This window comes from Cynoglossus semilaevis, chromosome 13 (genome assembly GCF_000523025.1).
Source record: "Cynoglossus semilaevis isolate Cse_v1.0 chromosome 13, Cse_v1.0, whole genome shotgun sequence".
In the NCBI taxonomy this organism is placed as follows: domain Eukaryota; kingdom Metazoa; phylum Chordata; class Actinopteri; order Pleuronectiformes; family Cynoglossidae; genus Cynoglossus; species Cynoglossus semilaevis.
The window spans coordinates 19,149,024-19,171,115 of NC_024319.1; the positions used below are offsets into that span (position 1 = coordinate 19,149,024).

Consider the following 22,092-nt stretch of genomic DNA (forward strand, 5'->3'; position numbering starts at 1 on the left):
AACATTAATGCTCACTTGAGAATGAGGTGTGATGTTTTCTTGACTATGTATTCTCTACCACCTGAGCATGTCATGAGCAGGAAAATATTTTTTATCCATATTGACTATTGAACTAGTTTGATTTATTTAATTTTCTATATTATTTTACCTTTTTTTCCTGTACATTGTTTCTGACAGAATATTAAGAGGTAGCCTCTTTTTCACAAACTATGTTGACTTTAATTGTCATTTAGGAATTAATTAAGGTATGGTATGGTACTGACATTTAGAGACACAGTTATAAATACCTATCGAACAAACATTTGCATCCAGCTGCATTTCAGGTCAGTAGGACCAAACGGCACATTCATCACTGTGCTGTGACGTTGAAGCTAAACTCACTGCTTTGAAATCCTTTTTTTGAGTGATTATTACTAGTGGTGCCTTAGTGGTTATGGCAGCGGACTTGTGTCCGGAAGGCTTCAGGTTCAAGTCCACCAGCTGCCAAGTTGTGACCAAGCAGAGGTCACATTTAGTGTGCAGTGGTGTGCTGTGTCCCAATGACAAGTAGTTCACTTTCCTTTATTTTCCTTTCCTACCACTTGTGAATTATTTCCTTCAATTATATATAAGAATTTGTAGAACAGAATCGTCCCCTGCTTTCTTCTTAATTATTTAGGTATTATAACACATCGACCCACCGGCCAATGATCAGAATCAGCTGTTTTTTCAGTATGATGCACTCTGATTGGAAAGTCAGCACAGGTACATTATTGCTGGTTTTGAAAACAGATCATTTTGCACTGAAGAACATTTTATATATGCTGGCAATTAGAGAAAATTTGGCAAAAATAGAAATTGACATGTCACACTTACCAAAAAATAGGTATCTTGACCTAAAACTTGGTGGGTAAACATGCATTGAATCTGAGTCATTACATTTGACTTGCGTTTTACATATAAGACATATTTCACCATTTTACCTTAGTGTAAAGTTTACTAGATGGTGTTGCCACTTCTGCCTTGAAAGCCCTTTTCAACTAGACAAACATTTGAAATTGGTTAAATCACCTCGGTCATTTTACAGGTTTGTTTAAAATCTGTCTGTGACTATGAAAGTTGTGTAGAATGGCTCTAGCTTAAGACTCTAATTAATTTAATGCCAAGCACATGAAAATAATGTATACATATTAAAATGTTCTCCTTTGTCACTTAGTATTAGTCTACTTGGAAATAAATGAATTAATGTCATGTTTGGCATTAGGTCCAATGCGTGTCCCCCAGGTAATCTCTTTTAAAAACTTAAGATGAACAATACTTTATTGTATTTACGCTGACGTTCAGTTTATTATCTATGAACAAATGTTTTTTGCCCCCAGCAGCTAATATTCGTATGCTTAAGTCACCAAGGCCAGTAGTGATTTGCCAAAGGCTGTGTTGAATTGTGTGCTTGTCCCTTTTGAGGCACTTTGCTCAATTGGGCAGCTGAGCAGCAAACTGAAAAAAGGAGCACCTTGTTTGTCTTTACTTAAATCTTAGGTTGAGATGATATCATTCTGACCTATTAATACAGACAACCTGGAAATTCCTAGGGATGAAGATATGCTGGCAGCTTGTCTTTGTTTCATCAAAAGGAGGATGGTATAATTTGCTGTGCCTTAGATTGTTTTCTGTTAGTTGGAAATTTTTAGAAGTTTCTGAACTTGCTGGCCGTTATACTTGATATCAATGCAGAGAGCCATTAAAGTGGCATTGAGTTTATTTGTGAAATATTTGTGAATCCGACTGTTTTCTCTTAACATCTTCACCAATTAAAGTCTAAAGTCAGTTATGAGAAAGTAGATGTAGTTTTCACTGTTTGTGTATGAACTTTTATTATTGCTCAAAGATCATCAGTTGTTTGATCTGGCTACACACACAAGGTAAAACACATTTTGCAACCCTGTCACTTTGTGTGTGTTTGCAGTCGGACTGCTCCTTGAAATGGTTGTGTTTTTTTATTTTTATTTTTAATATGTTATTTGGTATTTTATGGTATTTGGAGAGAGAAAGACAGAGTCATGTATCATTACTCACCTGCTGTATGTTCAATCAGAGAAGACACTGATGAGCTTCGGGACAGCTTTAAGCTGTCAGGCTCAGAATCAGTATGGATGGGTTGATTAACTTCATTGTTTCCAACTGCATCAATATAAAGACATTGTGTTGCAGCGGCACCTGGTCCTATTGTCCCATATCTATAGAGAAGTTCTTTGCCAAGGTTCACTGGGCAAGTTTGAAAAAAAGAAAATGAAATATATATCATTGTGATAAAAAGTGCTTTCAGAATAGTTAACAATTGAACAAATTAGCCATCTCTTTAAAAAGTGACTGTCTTTCAGATATGTTATTCAAAACAGGTTTGTTATGCTTGTGTTAAGTGCCTCACCAAAAAAAAACAGGTTTGTTAAAAACAGGTATGCTTGTGTTAAGTGCCTCACCAAAAACAAACTGTGACATTAATTCTGAAGACAGATTCATCATTGCAATGGGCCTTGCATTGATTCAGGATAGCTGATAACTTACGTTAAGCCACAGGGACCTCATGTGTTTACTTTTCAGAGATTCCTGACAGTCTGTGGTTGGAAGTTTAGCTGAGATAACAAACCAACATGCCTTAGTGTATAGACATTACAAAATGATAATGGCGGTGAAATGTTCCCACATTCCATTTACTCATTGGTGACAAAGCAGTGGTACAAGTCTTTATGCTCTTGGCTGAAAGAAATCCCTGTCTGATTCATTTCCATTACTCATTACACATTACTGTGTTCTGTATGTTTTTTTCAGTAATTACTGAACAAATATTTGTGCACTCATGATTGACATCCAAATTGTTTACAGCATGAATTAAGTGGAACTGTCCTGGGAGTTGATGGTGTGGGCAGGTTGGCTTGTTCTAAAATAGAACATGAGCAGAAAAGCAAGCCAGACTTTTAGGGTGTCAAATCAGTGGTCAGCACTACACTAGATCACTACATTTTCCCCTCTGCTGCTCTTGTATTGCTTATGTGATGTTATTACCCACTCCTTCTGTCAAGAAATGCACAGGAACCGCATTACCCACTTCTTCTGTCAAGAAATGCACAGGAACCGCATTTTAAAGAAATCTCTGCAGCGTTAGTGTCCTGATTTAATTCACTACACTTGTGGACACTGACTTTACTGCTCATCACTCTACAGTTTAGTGCCACTCAATGTTGTCTCTGCTTGTGTGTGTGTGTGTGTAATTATTTGTTCTTTTTTCCATTGTTTTTTGTACATTACATGACATTAATATTATTGTACATGTATCGACAAGCACTTATGTGCAGTCCCAGCCCCCACTAAAATAGAAATAGAAAGATGAACATGTGAGGGTTTTTAATATAGAACTTGGCTGAGTGAAAGAGATTAGGGTGGTCTAAATAAATCAGCTGAGTAAGGAAACATATTGGCATTGGGTTTGAATGTTGGTGAACTTGATTTGTGGCATTATCTGATGAGTTTACACAGAAGGTTCATATGAGAGTGAGGTGGCAATTCTGTGAGTAAATTGTGGCAGAGTTGTTAGGTGGACAACGGTAGAACCATGCTGACTCTTGGATGCAGGACATGTAAGTTCAAACTTAATGCAAAACTCCTGCCAGAGGTTTAGTAGTTAAATATTATTAACTTGCATCTGCCTGGAGAAACCAATGGGAAATAAGAGAGCTTAATATTTTGATGGGGGAATTGGACCAGGGAAACCAAACATTTTGGTACATAGTAAATTTGTAGCTTGGGGATGACTCTATTTACCTAATGTGAAATTTGCAAATTGTGGTGTTTTGTTTTTCTCACAGTGGTTGACCTACATCCCAAGGGATGTTCTAGGCCACTGTAGCCACCTGGTGAACCCTCAGTCATTTCCTGTGGCACAGGAGCTTTGCATTGACTTTGTTTGCAGTCTACTCCTATGAAAAACCGGTGCTGCACTGTAACCACTGTTTGTGGTTATTACCACTAACCCTTGGAATTAAGTAGTTTTTGCACATGCATTGATATAATGCAGATTCTACAGTGGTTTATAAATCACCACATCCTGAAGGGACTTTTATTTCTTTTCTTTTCTTTTTTCTTTTACATCCTAGCCTTCAGTCTTTACAGGTCCAATTTATGCTGCAGAATTCTTCAATATAGCATCTGCTGTGACATTTATGGTTTATTTTTGTTACTGTTACCGATTCCCTGTGTCCAAACCACAGGCAGCCTGCAATTGCTGTATTTATAACTGCAGTGAGGACTTTTATAAAGCCTTAGTTCAGAGAAGTTATGAATTTGTCTTTGAGTAATGGACCCATATGACCACCAGTACACTGTTGCACTACGAAAGAAACTTTATGGGTTTCTCCTTAGGGTTTGCCACCCATCTACCAATGATATGATTATTTTTTTAGATTAGTTATGAAACTGGGCTATTTATACTTCTGTGAGAAACAGAAGAAGTCACATTAGTTACTTAAACATTTAACGTTTTAATTACAAGATGGGAAAACACTGCTGCATGGGTTGACAGATGGCAATCAACTGCCTTCGTTCTACTTGAAAATGAACATGTTCTGTGTTGTGGACATGAAATAATAATTATGGTTATATGACTATTACAAAAAGAAGTTAAGTTTAATTACATTTGAAGAAAACAGAATTAAAAAGATAAAAAGATAATCCTAATGTTTAGGAGAACATTATTTTATGTTCTCCTAAATCTAGTTTTTGAATAATTCATTTTACAGAAATAGAAAAGACTAGGACTGATGAAATGATAAGCTCCATTATTTATGTTTAAATAAAAGGTTTGGGAATCTTGTTCTGTCCCAAGGTAATATAATATACATAAATATTGGCTGTACAACTACAAATCAGTCCAACTGGGCCGTCTCCTCCACTCCTTAGTCCTGTTAAATTTGAATACTGCACTGTGACAACATTGGATCAGCAGTAGTATTTTGATATCAACAACAATATCATATATTATTATATTATAAGTATGACAACATCACAAATGCAAAGGTGTTTTGAGCTCCTTCAAATTGATAGTTAAGCACTGAGCTGGGTCTTTGATATTTGTGAACATTGCATCGGAATTCCAGTTATGGTTGTGGTTTTATCTTTTGTATGTAGACTTTTTTGACAGTCTGTATGCAATTTCATTTCAACTCTTTAAATTTGTTTTGCAAATATATAACTTTAATTGAAATTATGAACATTAACTGTAATATGTGTATCAGAGTCCGGATCTTCTCATGTGATACCTATTATAATGCCCTATACCTTTGGGAGAAATTAATTAAAATAATTTTTTTTTTTTTTTCATTTTGTCATTCATCCTGCAGCATTGCTCACTGGCTAAAATAGTATCATTGCTGCGTGCATTGTTTGTGTGTCACTATTAAAATGGACTAAATATACTAAACGATGAGCTTTAAGACAGATGTTCTTTTTACTGCTTGGCAAAATGCATTGATTTATTATAGGTATACTAAGACTATTTGGAGCATTTTTGTATTAGAGTACCATTTATGTTTTTATGTCATCCTTAGAGGCCTGTTCTAAGTTATTGCACACATATATCACACAACTCTCTGTTGCAGTCGCTGAAACTGCTGTTTGAGGCATTTTATGTGCAAGTGCAGTTTTGTTCGAGATTTTACTGGCAACTCCATTTTAAATTGTTTTATGTTGTTAACCAAAAATGGAGATGGAGATTGCTATATCCATTATCTGTATAAGGTTAATGAGTTGAAGAAGTGTTTTTTTTCCTCTTGAAATGCCATTAGAGAAAATGTTATTTTGTTACTTGTATGTTAACTTTTAGACTTAAAGTTGCAGTAACACCCCCCTCACCCTCCCACACACTTTGTGGTTGCTTGATGATATATTCCTATATATATATGTTCAATCAGATTTTTATTGGAGACATTACTGTGTTTATACTCTACAACTCCCAGGGAGAGTATCAAATATAAAAAAAGACAGATTTTTTTTTTCTGTCATAAATCAAGTTGTTTAATATGTTTCTTACCACAATTTAACTTAGCAGGAACCCCAATTTGATTCACTGAGTAATGTTTTTTCATTTTATACAAGGTCACCGTGTGATATGCTTTGGGTCTTTTGAACTGAAATAATCCAATACTCACAGTAATACTTGTTGTTTCTGACTGTGTGTGGCATGCAGTGTCTCTTTCTATGCAATGCCATTTAAGGCTTTTAGATGAGTTGACTGTCTGCTTGTATAAGAGAGCATCCCCTCATAATATATTCATCAGGACTGTAATGGACTACAGCAGTATTGTGTTAACTTGGTTAACTGGCCGACCATTCAGCAGTGCATAATAACAAGCAAACCATTTTAGTGAAGAGGATTGGATTGGAGCCAGTGGTTCTTAATCATTTTCTGTCACGCCCCCCCAACCCACACCCCTGCGAATTGAACTACTATTGAGAACCTAATAACATGTATATTTTTATCTGTACAAACCACTGCATGTGTTGCTGATACCTAGTGACTGGAGGTTTATCATTTATGCATTGCAATAGTGGTACACCCATGTTCATATGGACCTAGAATTATTGCTCATAACAACTTCTTTGTATATTAATAAGAACTTGAGATGTGAAACCATCCAGCTGTATATCCAAAGTTCCAATAAGTCCGTCAGTGTCTCAGTTCCTTTGCTAGCTCAGAATAGTCCTTCACCCCACGCTCCCCATAGTTATCTGAAGTTTTGGCCACAGACTTCAGGCTAAATTGGTACACCTCTTATTGTCCTCTTGTTTTGGTGGCGTAAATACCAAACTTTGGGGAGAGATCCTGTGACTGGTGGCGGCTCTGGCACTCTGAATACCATAGATGGCTTCTGTCCTTTGCCTCTAGTTGTCACATGACTTACATTTTATTTGCACAGCCACTGATGATATGGTTGTGTGTCATACATTTATCTCTGCCTCTCTGCGCTTTTTTTTTAGTTTCTAGAGTAGGTATGAGGTTACTATCCTTACAATGGAGGGATGGATGCATACTTATTTATGCCACAAGAACACAAAATAACAGTACAATTTTAAACTGTATGAAGCAACTAAACATTATAGCTAACAATAAAAAAAGATCATTAGTAAGGAGAGCGTACAACAAAATGCCTTTGTTACACTATAGAGATGGCATCATGTGGTTAAAGCTCTAAAAATAAATTGAATTGACATATTGGACAGAAGGCTAGAAATAGGAGTGTTCAGTAACCAAACACCACAAGGTTCCTATTTTTCTGTTTCCAGTTATTCTGTGTTCCACAGGATTTTAAGATACAAAAACAGCTGCTTACACTGTGAGAGTAGTTGAATTCCACTGTGCACTCTGCAATTCTTAATCTACCCACTGTGAACCACCTACAGGCCAGGTCAGTTGCCAAGGTTTTGGATATAATGGCCATTGTTCTGATGAATTTCCGTAATAATTAGAACTTTAAATTCTCATACCAAATAAAAGTACCATGCAAATTTCTGAGCTCAAGGTTAAGCGTTTATCTTGTTTTTATGTCAAATGAAAAACCTGAAAACTATATTATATATCTGTTATTAGGTTAATTATATTGTTACTTTGACATTATGACAAGGGCAACACAGTCTCTCTTCAGTAGAACTAATAATCAGTCTATGAAACGGTTTGATAGCTTAACCTTTTTAAACATGTTCTTTTGGGTTCATTTTATTTATATTTTAATAATAATAGTAATAATAATTACTACTACTAATAATAATAATAAAACACTGATTAACATTTGACAGATATCGTTAAGATTAAATTAACAAAGAAATGAAGGAATCCGTCAGTAGTTGACATGACCTGAAACCTGTCTGTGACTGGAGTCAAGGTGAGTTTTGGAGTTGATGATACAGAAGTGCAGGAATTGCATGGGATGAAGAGGATTTTCTATGTTGCATCCTGTCAAAAAGACAAGGCTGGTTATACTCTTCATCAATACAGTCTGACCTCGAGGCTCTGACACTTGCTTGATAGAAGAAAAAAAAAACACTCTCAGCCTGACCTCTGCCTGCCTCACTAGGAAGCTGCCCTTTTTCTATCCATCTCTTATAGGTCATAATGGCTTGACTTTGAACACTGTAGCCACTTTTTTCTCTTTGTTTGATGGTGACCCCCATGCTGTGAGCCTTAATGGAAACACAGACAGCTCTGAAAAGTTTTTTTTACCAGCATGGGCAGGAAAGTTTGATTCACCTTTTTCAGTTGTGTACTGTATAGCTTTCTGGTAAAGGGTTTATGGGTTATACATTAGTATAGATAATCTGCTGAGAGCCAAGCAGTTTTCCAGTATGAAAGATCTGCAAAATTGTGTCTGGAAACCTTCCTTGGTTTTCCATTCACACGTGAAGAACTAAGCAGAGGATTGTCTTAGCCAGTCTAACAATTCACACCTGCGTGATCAGTTGGCAGAACAATTTAGAGGCAGAAAGCTGAACACTTGAAAAAGTCTTGCATTTTAAGTCCAGACTTGTACTGCGGTACCGGTTATTGATAACATTTTCACCTCATGTTACTTCCCACAGTCACGGGAGGGAGGTTAGAGATTATAGCACACAATTTAAGATGGCCTTTTTTAAATTATGACACAATAAGCTGTTGTACTAAGGCATTGTTTCTGCCTGGCCTTTGAATGAACATGCATAGGATGGGATTGCCTAGTTTATTAACTTTTTATAGACCGATTAAAATATCCATTAGCTGCAGCCCGGTTAATATAAATTTTAATCATCTGTTACATTTTATCATCAGTAGTAAAGTTGTCCTTGCCTGGACCAGTATTCACAGTAGTTACAGGTCACACCATGGAATGAATATGTTCATAGGTCTTTGGCAGAGTAGACTCATCACTAACCCTGGTTAGTCTGGTTAACTGGTTAAAACCTGTATTTGTTGTATTGACTGCAAATATGCAAATATGTATTTTTATACGTATTCTTGCCAATTTGCCAATCCCCAAACCCAGCCTTGAGATCTTCAAAGTTTTAAGTTAAAATATACTTAACAGGTCGGAAGGGCATCCACCATAAAAACTTTGACTGCTGATTTACAGTATATGGATTATTGTGATCCCTTAAAAAGAATTTAAGGGAACTTACAATTTACTTTAACTTTTCCACACTTAAGTGGAAGATGGATTGAACTTTTTTTCACTCTGTCAGGGACAAAGATTTGTAAAACATATATCAAAGACTGAGTTTGTTATATGTCAGTTTATGACTACCAGCTATCAGTGAGGAAAGAAAATTAAAAATCAACATTTTTTATGTTTATCTTAAACTGTGTGAAACCTTTACATATGCATGCACAGGCGAAACATGCACGCACACACACAGTGTTTTGTGAGCTCTTAAGTGACGTACTGTACTCCATTATAAAAATGTTCTATCTTAATCCTTACCCTAATCCTAATCTGACGCAAATTCTAATCCTCGCTCTAAACTAAATCTTCAACAGTCAGTACTCTCTCCCTCCATTGAGACTCACAAAATGTCCCCACATTTGACTGGAATCAGGTGCGTTCTTAGGGAAGCACTGAGAGGACCAGCTCAGTGGGCCTTTGTGTAAACAGTAGTGGAGACACTGTTTACTGAGCGAAAAATGATGCTCATTTAAATATGCTACTGCATGAACCTTTGCTGTTACTATAGCAACTGTTTGAAATTTGCTTGCATTTCTTATCAAACGGTGATCTCAGGTCAAGTGCCTTAAACAGATAGAACTCACAGTAATGAAACGGTCTGACATTTGTGATCTTATGTAAATTGCGTGAAAGAGTATGTTGGTGTTCCCTTTTTCTATTTTTCTCCATAGCTTTGTTTCTCAGGAAACATATTAGCATTTTAACCCAGAAATTTGCTTCCTGATCAGGGCTTGACATTGTGTGTGTGCTTTCTTCAAAGTTTATTCAATTTGCGCAAAGTCAGTCTGGTCAGCAGCATATTTATAGGAGAAACTGTGAAGAAGAAAACACGAGGCCACGCATGGGATCGTCTTTGTAGATTTGAACAAATGGCCTTGTGAATGTAACCCCCTCTGCCCACTAAAGCTGTTAGTGAGAGTGAATAATGAGAGTTCATCCAGCCAAAGCAGTGTCGTACATCTTTTATTTATTTTATTAGTGCATCTCACAGTAAGAGGAATGTTTCTAACTGAAGCGGAACACCACATGCTCACAGGCTCAGTTCGATGGTACCCGTGTCGGTGTTTTCAAACAATAGAGATGATTTGATCAGGCACTTCTGATTTTGTCTAATGAGACTTGGTCCTGGTCTATTACTTTTCCTTTAATTCCTGCTCCCTGTTTACTCCACAAACAACTAATGTGGCACTTTTCTTAGGCTACCAATGAAAATGGATGGTAGTTTGCTATAGTCATTAACAGGAGCAGCCATCTGACTCTAACACATTCATTTAGTCCTGTCTTGTAGAGTACAGGAACCTTTACCAAGTCATATTATGTTATTATTTTTTATTTTCAGAACAGCTTAAACAAAGTTTCATTATACAACTCTTTGCCACAACATTTTTTATATATAACAAAATTGGTAGAAGGTTAGGTTGGGACAAAACCACCATCTCTAATCTTGTATTATGTCTGCACAAACGTGGACAAGAAAAACACTACGACTGAAATAACTTAATAATAAATAAAAAGGTTACTGAAAAAACTTTTGGCTTAGAATGAGCAGACTTACAGTCTGCATCGGAGCCTCAGGAGCCAGTCGGAGGACTTTTACAACAGCACTCTTTTTTACTGACTCGTTCAATTATCAGGAAGGGAAAAAAACTGTAGTGGGATTGTTGTTGTTGAAGTTTAAGTGACTGTAAACAAGTCGAAGTAGAAGTCAAGCAAAAGGCCAGGGACGATGGAGTACACAGGCTAAAGCAGCATCAGGAGAAAGAGCAAATTTAACCACTGGAGAGAAAAGTTGGCAGTAAAACACGTCTGTGGTTCTGTTAGTAGACTGGACTTCCAGTGGATGGTGGTTGTGAGTGACATGCTTGTTAATTTAAATAGGATGCTAATATTTATTTCCTATAACTCGGTTCTACTGCTTCTGTTCTAACAGCCATGTCTGGTTCTGTGTCTCACATACAGGTTCAACTACAGGTCAACTCACTACCTCACCACCAATGGCTTCTACGAGTTTCTCAACTGGTTTGATGAGAGAGCCTGGTACCCTCTGGGCAGGATAGTAGGAGGAACGGTGAGTCTTTCTTTCTACCAACTTTATTGGTCACCGTTGGGCTTGGATAAAGCTTGATTAAAAAACTATTGACCAAACTGTAAAGTTTTACTGTTATTATTGTTAATTGGTGTATATGTTCAGTCAGATATTACATTTCAAACCCCTCTTATCTTCTCTTTACTCATTTGTCTGTTGTCTGAAGTTTAAATTAATGATTATCAATTTCTCATCACCACTGTGTAATACTTTTGTAGTTTAACAATGTGCCAGACCACATAGCTGTTGTTAAAAAAAGAACACAGCCTTTTGTTTGTTCTAATTCAGAGGAATACAATTTTTTTACATGGAAAGCAGAACTGAGAGCATGACAACAACCCAATGGCAAACTGCTCCTCTGGTACTTAGTGTGTATATAACATCGCTCTGGTTAAATCGTGTGTAACGAGTGCAAAGATGTCCAGCTTTCTGAACATTTCAGCTTTTCATTAGTTTTAACTCGAGTAAACCCAAAAAAATTCTTATGTAACTGGATGAGAAGGAGCTAAAAGTTGGATGGAGAACAGCAAAATAGCAGAGCTTGCCTTGAGCTGTCTAAAATTCAGCAGAAATTGGAAGTAGTGAGAATTTTCTGAAATTGTTTACAAATGTAAAGCACAAAATACCCTTACAGTTGACTAGAAATTGCAAAGAAAAATTTTAAATCAAAACCTAAAGTATCAAATATAAAGTCAAGTTGGAAGAGTTAAAAAAAAAGGGTAAACAGAAGTTTTCAGGAATTGAACAGAAAAATATTAAGAAGAGTAAGAAAGAAAATGTGAAAATAAGCCAGAGCTCACAGCTAGGGTTAGAAGATAAGATACAAACCCTTATGCATTTTAAATATTATTTCAGATATTATTATATTTGACAAGGTAAAAAAAACAAGTTTAACTTTAAAAAAAAGGTGGCTGACAGTGAAATCCCCTGCCCTGTCTGTAAAATAATAGTAGAAAGACATTTCTAACTACTACATTTTACCGTCATTGACTGTTTATAGCAGTAGAAGGGTCTCAGTACTTGTTCTGATACCCTGGGTTCTAAGCAAAAAAAACTTAAATCTACTTTAATATTGTTAATATGTTTCACTACTTACATGAAGACAGATGAAGCAGCATTATCAGTTTCTATTAGTTCTCTCCTATCAGGTGTCACCATTAATTTCTATCACATTCTTTTTACAAAGGATGGAGACAAAGACTTGTTTTTCACTGTCATTCTTACACACTGATGCAAGACCTTGAAAACTACTGTATGAGATAATGTGACGAGAGCTTGAATAATGAACTCACTCTGTGTTGTTCTCCTCCCTCTAGGTGTACCCAGGCCTGATGGTCACAGCAGGTCTTATTCACTATGTCCTCAACCTACTGCACATTACCGTCCACATTCGGGATGTGTGTGTGTTCCTGGCACCGGTCTTCAGTGGCCTGACCTCTATCTCCACCTTTCTGCTGACAAGGGAGCTATGGAACCAGGGGGCGGGGCTGCTGGCAGCCTGCTTTATTGCTATCGTCCCTGGTTATATCTCCCGCTCCGTGGCAGGATCCTTTGACAATGAAGGCATCGCCATCTTTGCCCTGCAGTTCACCTACTACCTCTGGGTACACTTACACACACTGTGCTTTATCAGTCCTTCTCTCACAATATGTCTCTATTCCCTGGCTTGCCATAGCAGCTCTGATTGCTGTCTGTTCTCTGTTATAATCAAGTCATGTCCAGACAAAACCAAGAACAGCCTGACGTATGCTGGGAGAAGAATAATTGATAACTGAGCTTCAGTAGGTGCAGTGTTTGTGAAGGCTGCTCTAAATTTCTCTTACTTTGTTCAGAAATTAAACCTACAACTGCTGGACTAGTGTTTGAGGTAAAAGACTGATTGAAACTGATTATTTTATACTTAACACAGAAATCAAAAGAAAGTCCCAAATGGGCATTACAGCTCCCCGACTCTTAATGGAGCTTAACGCTCTTTCTGCAAAGAAAAAAAAAGCCTTGTTTGCAATGAAAATGTGTACAGTTTCACCTAAAAACACCCGTCCAATTTTGCACTGACCGTTAGTCCTGAGGCTACAACTATGCCAATCGCCTCATTGGCACGGCTCCTGTTGAGCCGATTAAACACTGACTTTCTTTCTAGCTATTTTACAGCTCAGAGATTAAATCTGGTGAAAAATCAATTAAAATGCCAAAATATTTTCTCCAACCACATCAACCAATGATCTTTCTGTTTAGTTAAAAACAAAAGACAAAATTATTGATATAATAAAGTCAGCATTTTGTCAGGAGTTTATTAAATAAATAATGGTATACTGTGGAGGTAAATTAAAAAAATCTAACGTTTTTCCAATATTCCAGTTTTGGCTTTAAACGTGGGCCTGTCAACATTGGAACAATGACGCATTGTGCCACAGAGCAATAATCAAGATAGTAAATTTATGTTGCTTTCACATGGATAGTTTGGCCCAAACAGAATGAATGTGAATAAGCAGAATTGATACATTTACAAGATCCAGCTGTCGGTGTTTCAAAATACTTCATCATTTAACGTTTATCTATGTGAAAACATTTTTTATTACTGATCCTGATGCTGTATTGATGTTCCTGTTTGAACATCAGTAACATTTACTATTGTTAAACAGTTTTAGGAAAGTTTTTTAAAATCTGATTGTTTAATCAGGAAATAACAAAAATCTCTATTGATCAGATACTGTTTATTAGATAACAAAAGGTAATTTAATGCATTTGATAGCTGCATAAAAAGTCTAGATATTATTGAGACAAACTTTGTTTTCAAAGTTTACTTTGTCTGTTGATTTGAATATCTCCATCAAATGTCTTCATGCTCCATGTGAAGGAAGGCTTTTAGACTTTAATCAAAGTTTGTAGAACCAAGTTTATTTAAGTTTATTTCTCACGGTGACCTAACTGATTACACTGAGAAATTAGAAATAAATAATTCAAAGAGCTTAATTTATAGTGTAGAGAAAATGTGTTTTTTTTTTTTTGTCCTGGATATAGACTTTCATTAGAGAAAATGTGGTTTTTTTTGTCCTGGATATAGACTTTCAGTGTTTTTTTTTTTCATTCACTTGTTAATACGTCCTTTGTCCACCTCAGGTGAAGTCGGTGAAGACAGGTTCAGTCTTCTGGACTATTGGATGCTGCCTGTCCTATTTCTATATGGTGAGATCATTTGAAATAAATGTAATGTTCTTCTACCAGTGTGAAACTGCTCTTAGTTGGGTGCATTTTGCTGCAGTTTTGGTCTATTAAGAGAAAGGTTCAGTAACAGAGACTTTAAGCTGTGTTGGAGTTGTGATTTATCTCCTGTAGATTTTTCAACATGATGAAAGTCCCATTATGTTAAGAGACAGTGAATTAATCATGGACTAAATAACTTCTTGAGTGTAGTTGAGCGTTTGTCTGTGTCTATGTATGTGTGCATGTGTACACCTTAATTTACACACACATTACACTGTTACTGTAAAAGTGGACATTTTTCTACCATTACTACCATTACTCTACAATTTATAAAATAAATATATTGCTTTTTTTTTCAGGTTTCAGCCTGGGGTGGCTACGTGTTTATTATCAACCTTATCCCTCTCCATGTCTTTGTCCTGTTGCTCATGCAACGCTTCAGTCGGAGAGTCTACATAGGTAAGCTGAAGCAAGATAAACCTTGAAGAAAAGTTTGTTTGAATAACAGTGTGAAGATTTCACATTCAATTCTTATGGCAAACAGCCATCGTTTCTGATTGACTTCAGCTGTGGTTTCTATTTGTCTTGTATTGATCCAGTTGGATTGCAGTGAAATCATTAGGTATTTTGTCATTTTCATTTCACATTAGGGCTGCAGTGCTTTTTCTGTAGTTTTCCTACTCACCAAGAACATCTTTATTTGGCCTGTAATTTCTAGTAACTGATTAAAAAAATACTGATTAAAAATTTTTTCAGCTAATTATTATGAAAAATATGATTAAAAACACCACACAAGCTCAAGTAAAAGCCAGCATATAAAAATATCTGAGCTGGTGCACATGACTTCACAAGTGACATCTACTAAAATGTATCTGGGTTCGCCAGATATTGATCATGTCCAATTTGGTGATGTTTCTTTTATGTGTTAATTTCTATTGTACTTGTAAAAAGTATTGGTACTGCCACTGCTTATTGCTGAACTCCATCAGATTATATTGGTTTAAAGCAAAGGTCTTAAACTCCTGGCCCATGGGCCACTTTAGGTCCATGAACCACACACATACGGTCCTCAACCAGAATTCAGTAATAATGTAATTTGACCCCTGCTTTTATTTGTTGGCCCTCCAGTGAGATGACAGTTGCAGCAGTGGTCCCCAGCCGATTTGCGTTTGAGGCCCCTGGTTTTGAGCTTGTATTGTTAATATAAACCTAGATCCTGTTCGGCTTAGTGTATGCGCATAAATATTGCCATAACACTACCCATACTATAAACTCAACTCCAGAATTTACTCCAGATTCTCCGATTATACTTGTAATGTATAAGAAAAAGTGTCTGTACTCTAATGTGAAAAGATCTGATAAATATGCAACTGAGGGATTGTGATCATGCAGAATATTAAAATACTGAGTCTGACAGTATTTAATCATCCGCCAATAGATAAAAAATCTTTTCTGTAGCAGTGAGAATTGAACTGAGAGCAGAATTTATATTTAAATAACTGGACTTTGAGGGTCTCATTGATTCACAGACCAGCAACGGCCACTGACTATTACAGTATACATATACATAGAGTGCATGCTGCAAATGAAGGAACACACAGTAGTCTTTGGTTTTTTGTTGTCATACACAGTGAAGCAAAGAAACAAAGACTAGTCCTGAGTGAACATATTTTCACGACATAAATACAGTGTGTCAATTCTCAACACAAACCAACTACAAGAGCCTGAACAATCGTGAAAATGAAGTATTCATTAGAGTCTCCCATTATTTGTTTATTCAAATTCAAGGACATTCGTGCCTTCAGTCATACACCGCAGCACCTGTGTTTTTTTTACCGTCATGGTCTATACCATACCATGTTGATTTAGTGACACAACACTGAGGAGCTCGTTGCTCCATGTCATTTCTTCACCACATAAACAGCACAACTGATGATTAATAACATCCATCCGTCAGCTCACGTTGAGGCTGTAAAGAGACAGCTGTGAGGTTTGTGCGAATCCCGGAGAGAGAGGAGCAGAAGGGAGACGTGATTAAAGTAGAGACAGACGACAGAGTGCAAATACAGGCAGCAAACAAACAGGAGGGGGTGAAGATGAAAGCTTTCTCAGCAACCAAAGAGCTTTCTTTGATTCACACTTGGAACTGGTGTCACTGATTGTGATTCGTGTCTTGACCTAATGCTCGCTACGCTTTTAATACTGCAGTATTCTTTTTTTGGTTTTATAAACACAGATCTGTAGGTCGGGGCTACTGTGCCTGCTTGTATCCCTACAGAGAGAATGTTGGGTTTTTTTTTGGCCATGATCAAATAAGTAAGATAAGTTTAGTTGAGGACGCAGCACAATCTGGGTTCACCAAAACTAATGTTGTTGACAAGGTCAGAAAAGTGACTTTTAAGTGTTCTACTTGTTTAAATAGGATTATTGTCAAAATGTGTTTATAAAACAGCCTCATGCTGACTTTTCCACCGTCCTGCATTTGGTGTGGTGAAACCCTCTTTCTCTCCCCCTCCTGTTGCTCCCTCTATAGACCACTCTGCCTGCAGCAAACCAGTTAGTACAGAGCTGTCAGATCTCACCGCGTTCTCTGACGCAAACTGTCTGTAAAACTGAGATCAGTGCAAATAATAGTAACCTACTTTTATATATATTTTTGGTTTCATTTCTACACCTTTTTAATCATCTATCATAACTTGATCATGGGAATATATTTTTGATGAAATAATATCAATTGTCTACGTTCTAGCTTTCTGCAGCGTTTTCAGTTTCAGCCCGGTCTTTATTGCTTCAAGGTTTGAGTTTGGTTATTTTTACTACCCCCGAAGGGCAGTTTGATGCACAGAAAACAGAGAAATAAACAGAAAATATAGATACAACAAACTCAAACTCAAAATTCAAACAAATTCTTTCTGCACCGTGATTGGCTGTAACTGCTCACTGATTCTGGTCACAGCTCTTATGTTGATTTTCTTCCAGTTGACCAATGTATCTATTGATGTTAAAACCAAATGCTGTATGTGACAAATCTACACATCTCTTAATCCACTCTCCAGACTTCAATAATGAGTCTTCTGTAGTGAAATTATTGACAAAGGCCAACAATACTTTTTGTTGTCTGCCACCTGACAAAAGGTGAGAATGACACAGCAGAAACTGTTGGACATAATGATAATCCTGAAATCCTAGTTGTGTTCTTTCTGTGACGACTCAAAATGAAGGTTTCCACTTGATAAAATTAATCTTGCTTGTTTTCTTTCCTAACTTAAAGTAGGGTGACCTCATTCTCTATGGACTTTGCCTATTTTAAGTCTCTCAAGACCTTTTGTCCAAACCAAACAATATATTCTCGACTCTAACTTCCGCTGCTACCACTCTGAAAGATTCAGTTCATGGGTAATTACACTTCTCCAAAACGTCAACCTGAAAAAGCTTTTTCTGCAGCTTGTGTTTGTCTTGTGCTTGGCAGCCACTTCAGTCTGATAAGCACAAGGTGTTGAGTTCAAAGCCTTGCTAAGGACAGACATCACTCACTGTCTGTTTCGGAGGCTGCAGGCACTGGTTGGTTTTGCTTGTTGCACATTTCTGTCAATGTGTGACAATACATGTGGGAGTTTGTCATTGCAATTTGCATGTCTGAGGGATGGTTTAATGTTACTATTATTATAATTACTAATACTACTACTACTAATAATAATGATAATGGTCTGTTACCTGTGGGGGAGCTGTTGGTGCTCATTGGCAGCATTAAAATGTAACTTTGGAGTTAAATTTAAACAAATGAAATGGAAAAGATGATTTTGTTTTTGGATTGTGTTGCTATTCTTTTGTTAATACTGCAACCCTGTTGTGAAGAGAATACATAATAAATATAGTGGGTCATAGAGGCCAGTGCTGAATGTTTCTCTATCACCTGTTCACTGTTTTTCAGCTCACATTGCATTTCAGCTTAGATCTAAAAGTTTATAGAAAAACATGAATTGTCTTTTTATTATTATTTAATACTTACCTATGCCTGGTCTGATTTGTGTCTGACTTCTTCCTGCAGCTTACAGCACCTTCTACATTGTCGGCCTGGTCCTCTCCATGCAGGTCCCCTTTGTGGGCTTCCAGCCAATCAGAACCAGCGAACACATGGCTGCAGCAGGTCAGTAAGATGACAGCCCAGGTTTGTTTGGGAAAAATTGACTTTTACAGTCACTGCAAAATGTCAGTGTAAAAGATTAGGTCTAATGAATTCTTATTAGCAACGTGTCTTGCAACCACTACAAACCTGCTGTGGAGTTTAAATCATAACTTAAGGATGTGATGTATCTCACAGAGCAGCCAGAGTTTCAGTGTTAAAGTGGAGCCTTGATTTATGCAGACCCTTAGAAACTTCTCATCAGGGAGAGGCCACACCGGCCTACAGGGATAGCTGAGGTTGTTTTATTCTTTAAGGCAAGTTGTATGAGGCACTGACCTATGGCAGGTGTGAAATACACAGCGTCTTTCAGACCTATAGCTTTAGGCAGAGAAGCACGAAAAAGAGATAAAGCTCACACAGTGTACTGCAGCGAGGAGAGCAGAAATTTCAATGTGCCTTTCATCGACCACAAAAAAAAAGGAAAAAAAAAAAACACTCTCACAGTAGAATACTCTTTTAGATAGTGGAGTAAGTGTTGGTAGTGTTTCCTTCCACAATGCAACTCACACCAAAGCAGTGTCGTGCTACAGTCAGATATTTACTTCGAAGACAACTTGTTTTGAAATCCATTATTTTGAGGACCTTGTTTCTTCTGTTCACTCAAATTGTAAAGTCAATAAATATTTTCTTGAAGAATGTAGGACAGTGATCACGGCCCACAGAACCATCCACTCCAGCCCATGACTGTAAAATTGTAAGGATCAAATAGAATAGAATAAAACAACAACTGAGACTAAAATAACTTTTAGTAATCCCCACCATTTATGACTGTATGTACATTCCATTAGACAAAAACATTTATTTTTATTTTATTTTATTTGTGTCTGGCCCTCAAGGGTGCTGTCCAAATTCTGGCCCTCTATTTGTCATTTCTGAAAACTATCATCCCATTGAAACGTTAAGTACAATTTAGTTGAATAAACTGACCTGGCCTTCAACTGGTGACTGAGAGTCCAAATGTCTTAGTAAGAAAGTTCACTGATGTTCTAATTTGAATGGAGAAGTGGCTACATTGTCTAATCTTTATAGGTTTTTTTTTTAGTTTTTGAGTTCTTCTTTTCAGCTGAATGATTTTGTAAGGTTCCTCTTTCAATGTATTTTACAGCAGTTAACTGTACATAATTCTCCAGAGTCCATTACTATTGTTGTCAACCCTCTTATTTATCAGAACATCCAATGAGTCACTCCAAACACCTCTGGTCTCCTTTTTTAGATTTCCTTCCTCCAAAGCCTGTTTGTCTCATGCCCACCTGCACCTGTGTCTGTGCTTCATCTCCGCAGGTGTCTTCGTGCTGCTTCAGGTCTATGCCTTCCTGCAGTACCTGAAGGACAGACTGACACGGCAGGAGTTCCAGACTCTTTTCTTCCTTGGAGTGTCTGTGGCTGCTGGGGTGGTTTTCCTCTCAGTCATCTACCTGACATACACTGGTTGGTTTCTATTGTTTTGTCAAAATGTTTTTGTTGTGCACGGCAGTGTTCCAAGATTCAGACACAATTGGAAATGTCTGTTGGTAGATTCACAAATCTCTGCTGTAATGGCTTCCCATCATTTCCTGTCAAATATATACTATGGCTGAAAATCTGTGGTGAAATATGTGACAGAAAAACTTCTAGTAAGCTGACAGCAGATTTATTGAAAAGAATGTCCTACTTCCTTCACAGTTATTTTCTTTATGTTTGTCAAATACCAGAAAATGTCCAAACCTTTTTTCTGACATTTTGCAAAATTTAAGGCTGTGTTCAGTGGGTTTTGTAAAGCGGTTTGATCTGACTTTAAAAGAACACTACAGTTAAAAACATACAGAAGGATCCGAAGAGATTAGTTTGTGTTTTTTAGTTTTGCATTAAAACATGTTTGTTTCTCCTACGTCTCATGAAGTCAAACAGGAAGTAAACAAACAAAGTTCACTTGTCGACTGTAATGTTAGTTTCAGCTACAGTGCAGTCTTACAGTAGGTACAGATACAAACTTTAAGCTTTAATTAGTACTGACTTGTCTTCTTAGTACTTGGTGTAGTGTAACTGATTATGTTGCTAAAACCACCTGGTCAATTAGTCATGTGCCTGTCTTGGTCTGAGATTAAAATAGCCATTCATACTTTTCATCCTCAGGCTACATCGCACCATGGAGTGGACGCTTCTACTCCCTGTGGGACACTGGGTGAGTCCTTTATTTTATTTTATTTTATTTATTTGCACCCCCTTGTCTGCAACACATTGATGATTTCAGTATACTGTAGTTTTAATATGTTTCAGTGATGTCACTGAATCAGAGGAATACAAGAGTTATAGTGTTGATCAACAAAACAAGGCGCTGTAACCGAATGATTCATGTGCAGATGAAAGAAAACAAAAGGAATTATCTTGACTGACGGGAGTGATAATAAAACTCTCATCTCCTATTTCCCCCCTGTCCTTATCAGTGCTTCCCACCTCTGTTTATTCTGCTCTCTCTCTTTATTCACAGCTATGCTAAGATCCACATCCCCATCATAGCATCTGTGTCTGAACACCAGCCCACCACCTGGGTGTCCTTCTTCTTTGACCTTCACATCCTGGTCTGCACATTCCCAGCAGGCCTGTGGTTCTGCATTAAAAACATCAACGATGAGCGGGTCTTTGGTAAGAACCAGCTCATTATTATTATTAAAATATGGAGCGGTCCTGTTGACAGGTATTATTAGAGCTTTTTACGGTTCTGTTGGCACAGACTCTGGGCTAGAAGATATATTTTTTCATAATATATAGTTGTTAAGCTCTACTAAAAAGTGAAAGTATGGCCTTTGTCAGTGTTATGACTTAACACATAAAGTAAAAATACTGTAGAAAGACCATCAGAAAGTCAGGCTGTGTTGGATCTGCAGGCCTTTTAAGCTGTTACAGTTGTGCACTAAAGTCAGTGTCTTCTCTAAGGACAGGCCAGTATTTGTAAAATCAATTGTCTACAAAAGTCACTCCTGTCAGCCCCTTACTTTCATCTTGAAGAATATTGCAGTGAACTTCTCTGAGTAGCACAGAAGGAGAAACTCAGCAGCCATGACTCAGTTTATTTGCCATTTCTAAAGAGCAGAAGACTGGACACCCACAATTAATGATTTTATTGTAGTGCCAAAGCAACAATGTGGAATTTCAAAAGGTCATTCTCAAGAGACTTGATTATAGAATGATCCCGGAGCAGGAGAATGCTGGCAGGTTATGGAGCCGCTGACATTTGTCTGATACTGAATGTGATGTCGGAGCCTGGTTCAATGACTGGTGGGGGAAAATGGCTGAAACATAAAACAGTGCAATACACTAATCACTACATGGGAAAATAATGATCACCTTTCAGTGGGTTTGGATTCCTGTGCTGCTCCATTGTTTTCATATAAACAGCCAAATAGTAAAGTGTGGTT

General features: G+C 37.1%; 1 protein-coding gene across 1 annotated transcript in view; it reads left to right on the top strand.

Annotated features, from left to right (window-relative positions):
- The window catches only part of LOC103388881 (dolichyl-diphosphooligosaccharide--protein glycosyltransferase subunit STT3B), a 32,169-nt gene that overhangs the window by 6,462 nt on the left and 3,615 nt on the right, over positions 1-22,092 (top strand). Inside the window, exons 2-9 of the mRNA XM_008324082.3 lie at positions 11,181-11,289; positions 12,624-12,911; positions 14,428-14,493; positions 14,871-14,970; positions 18,560-18,658; positions 19,979-20,125; positions 20,810-20,858; positions 21,165-21,319. Of these exons, the coding sequence (XP_008322304.1) occupies positions 11,181-11,289; positions 12,624-12,911; positions 14,428-14,493; positions 14,871-14,970; positions 18,560-18,658; positions 19,979-20,125; positions 20,810-20,858; positions 21,165-21,319 (1,013 nt within the window). The remainder of the gene's footprint in view (positions 1-11,180; positions 11,290-12,623; positions 12,912-14,427; positions 14,494-14,870; positions 14,971-18,559; positions 18,659-19,978; positions 20,126-20,809; positions 20,859-21,164; positions 21,320-22,092) is intronic.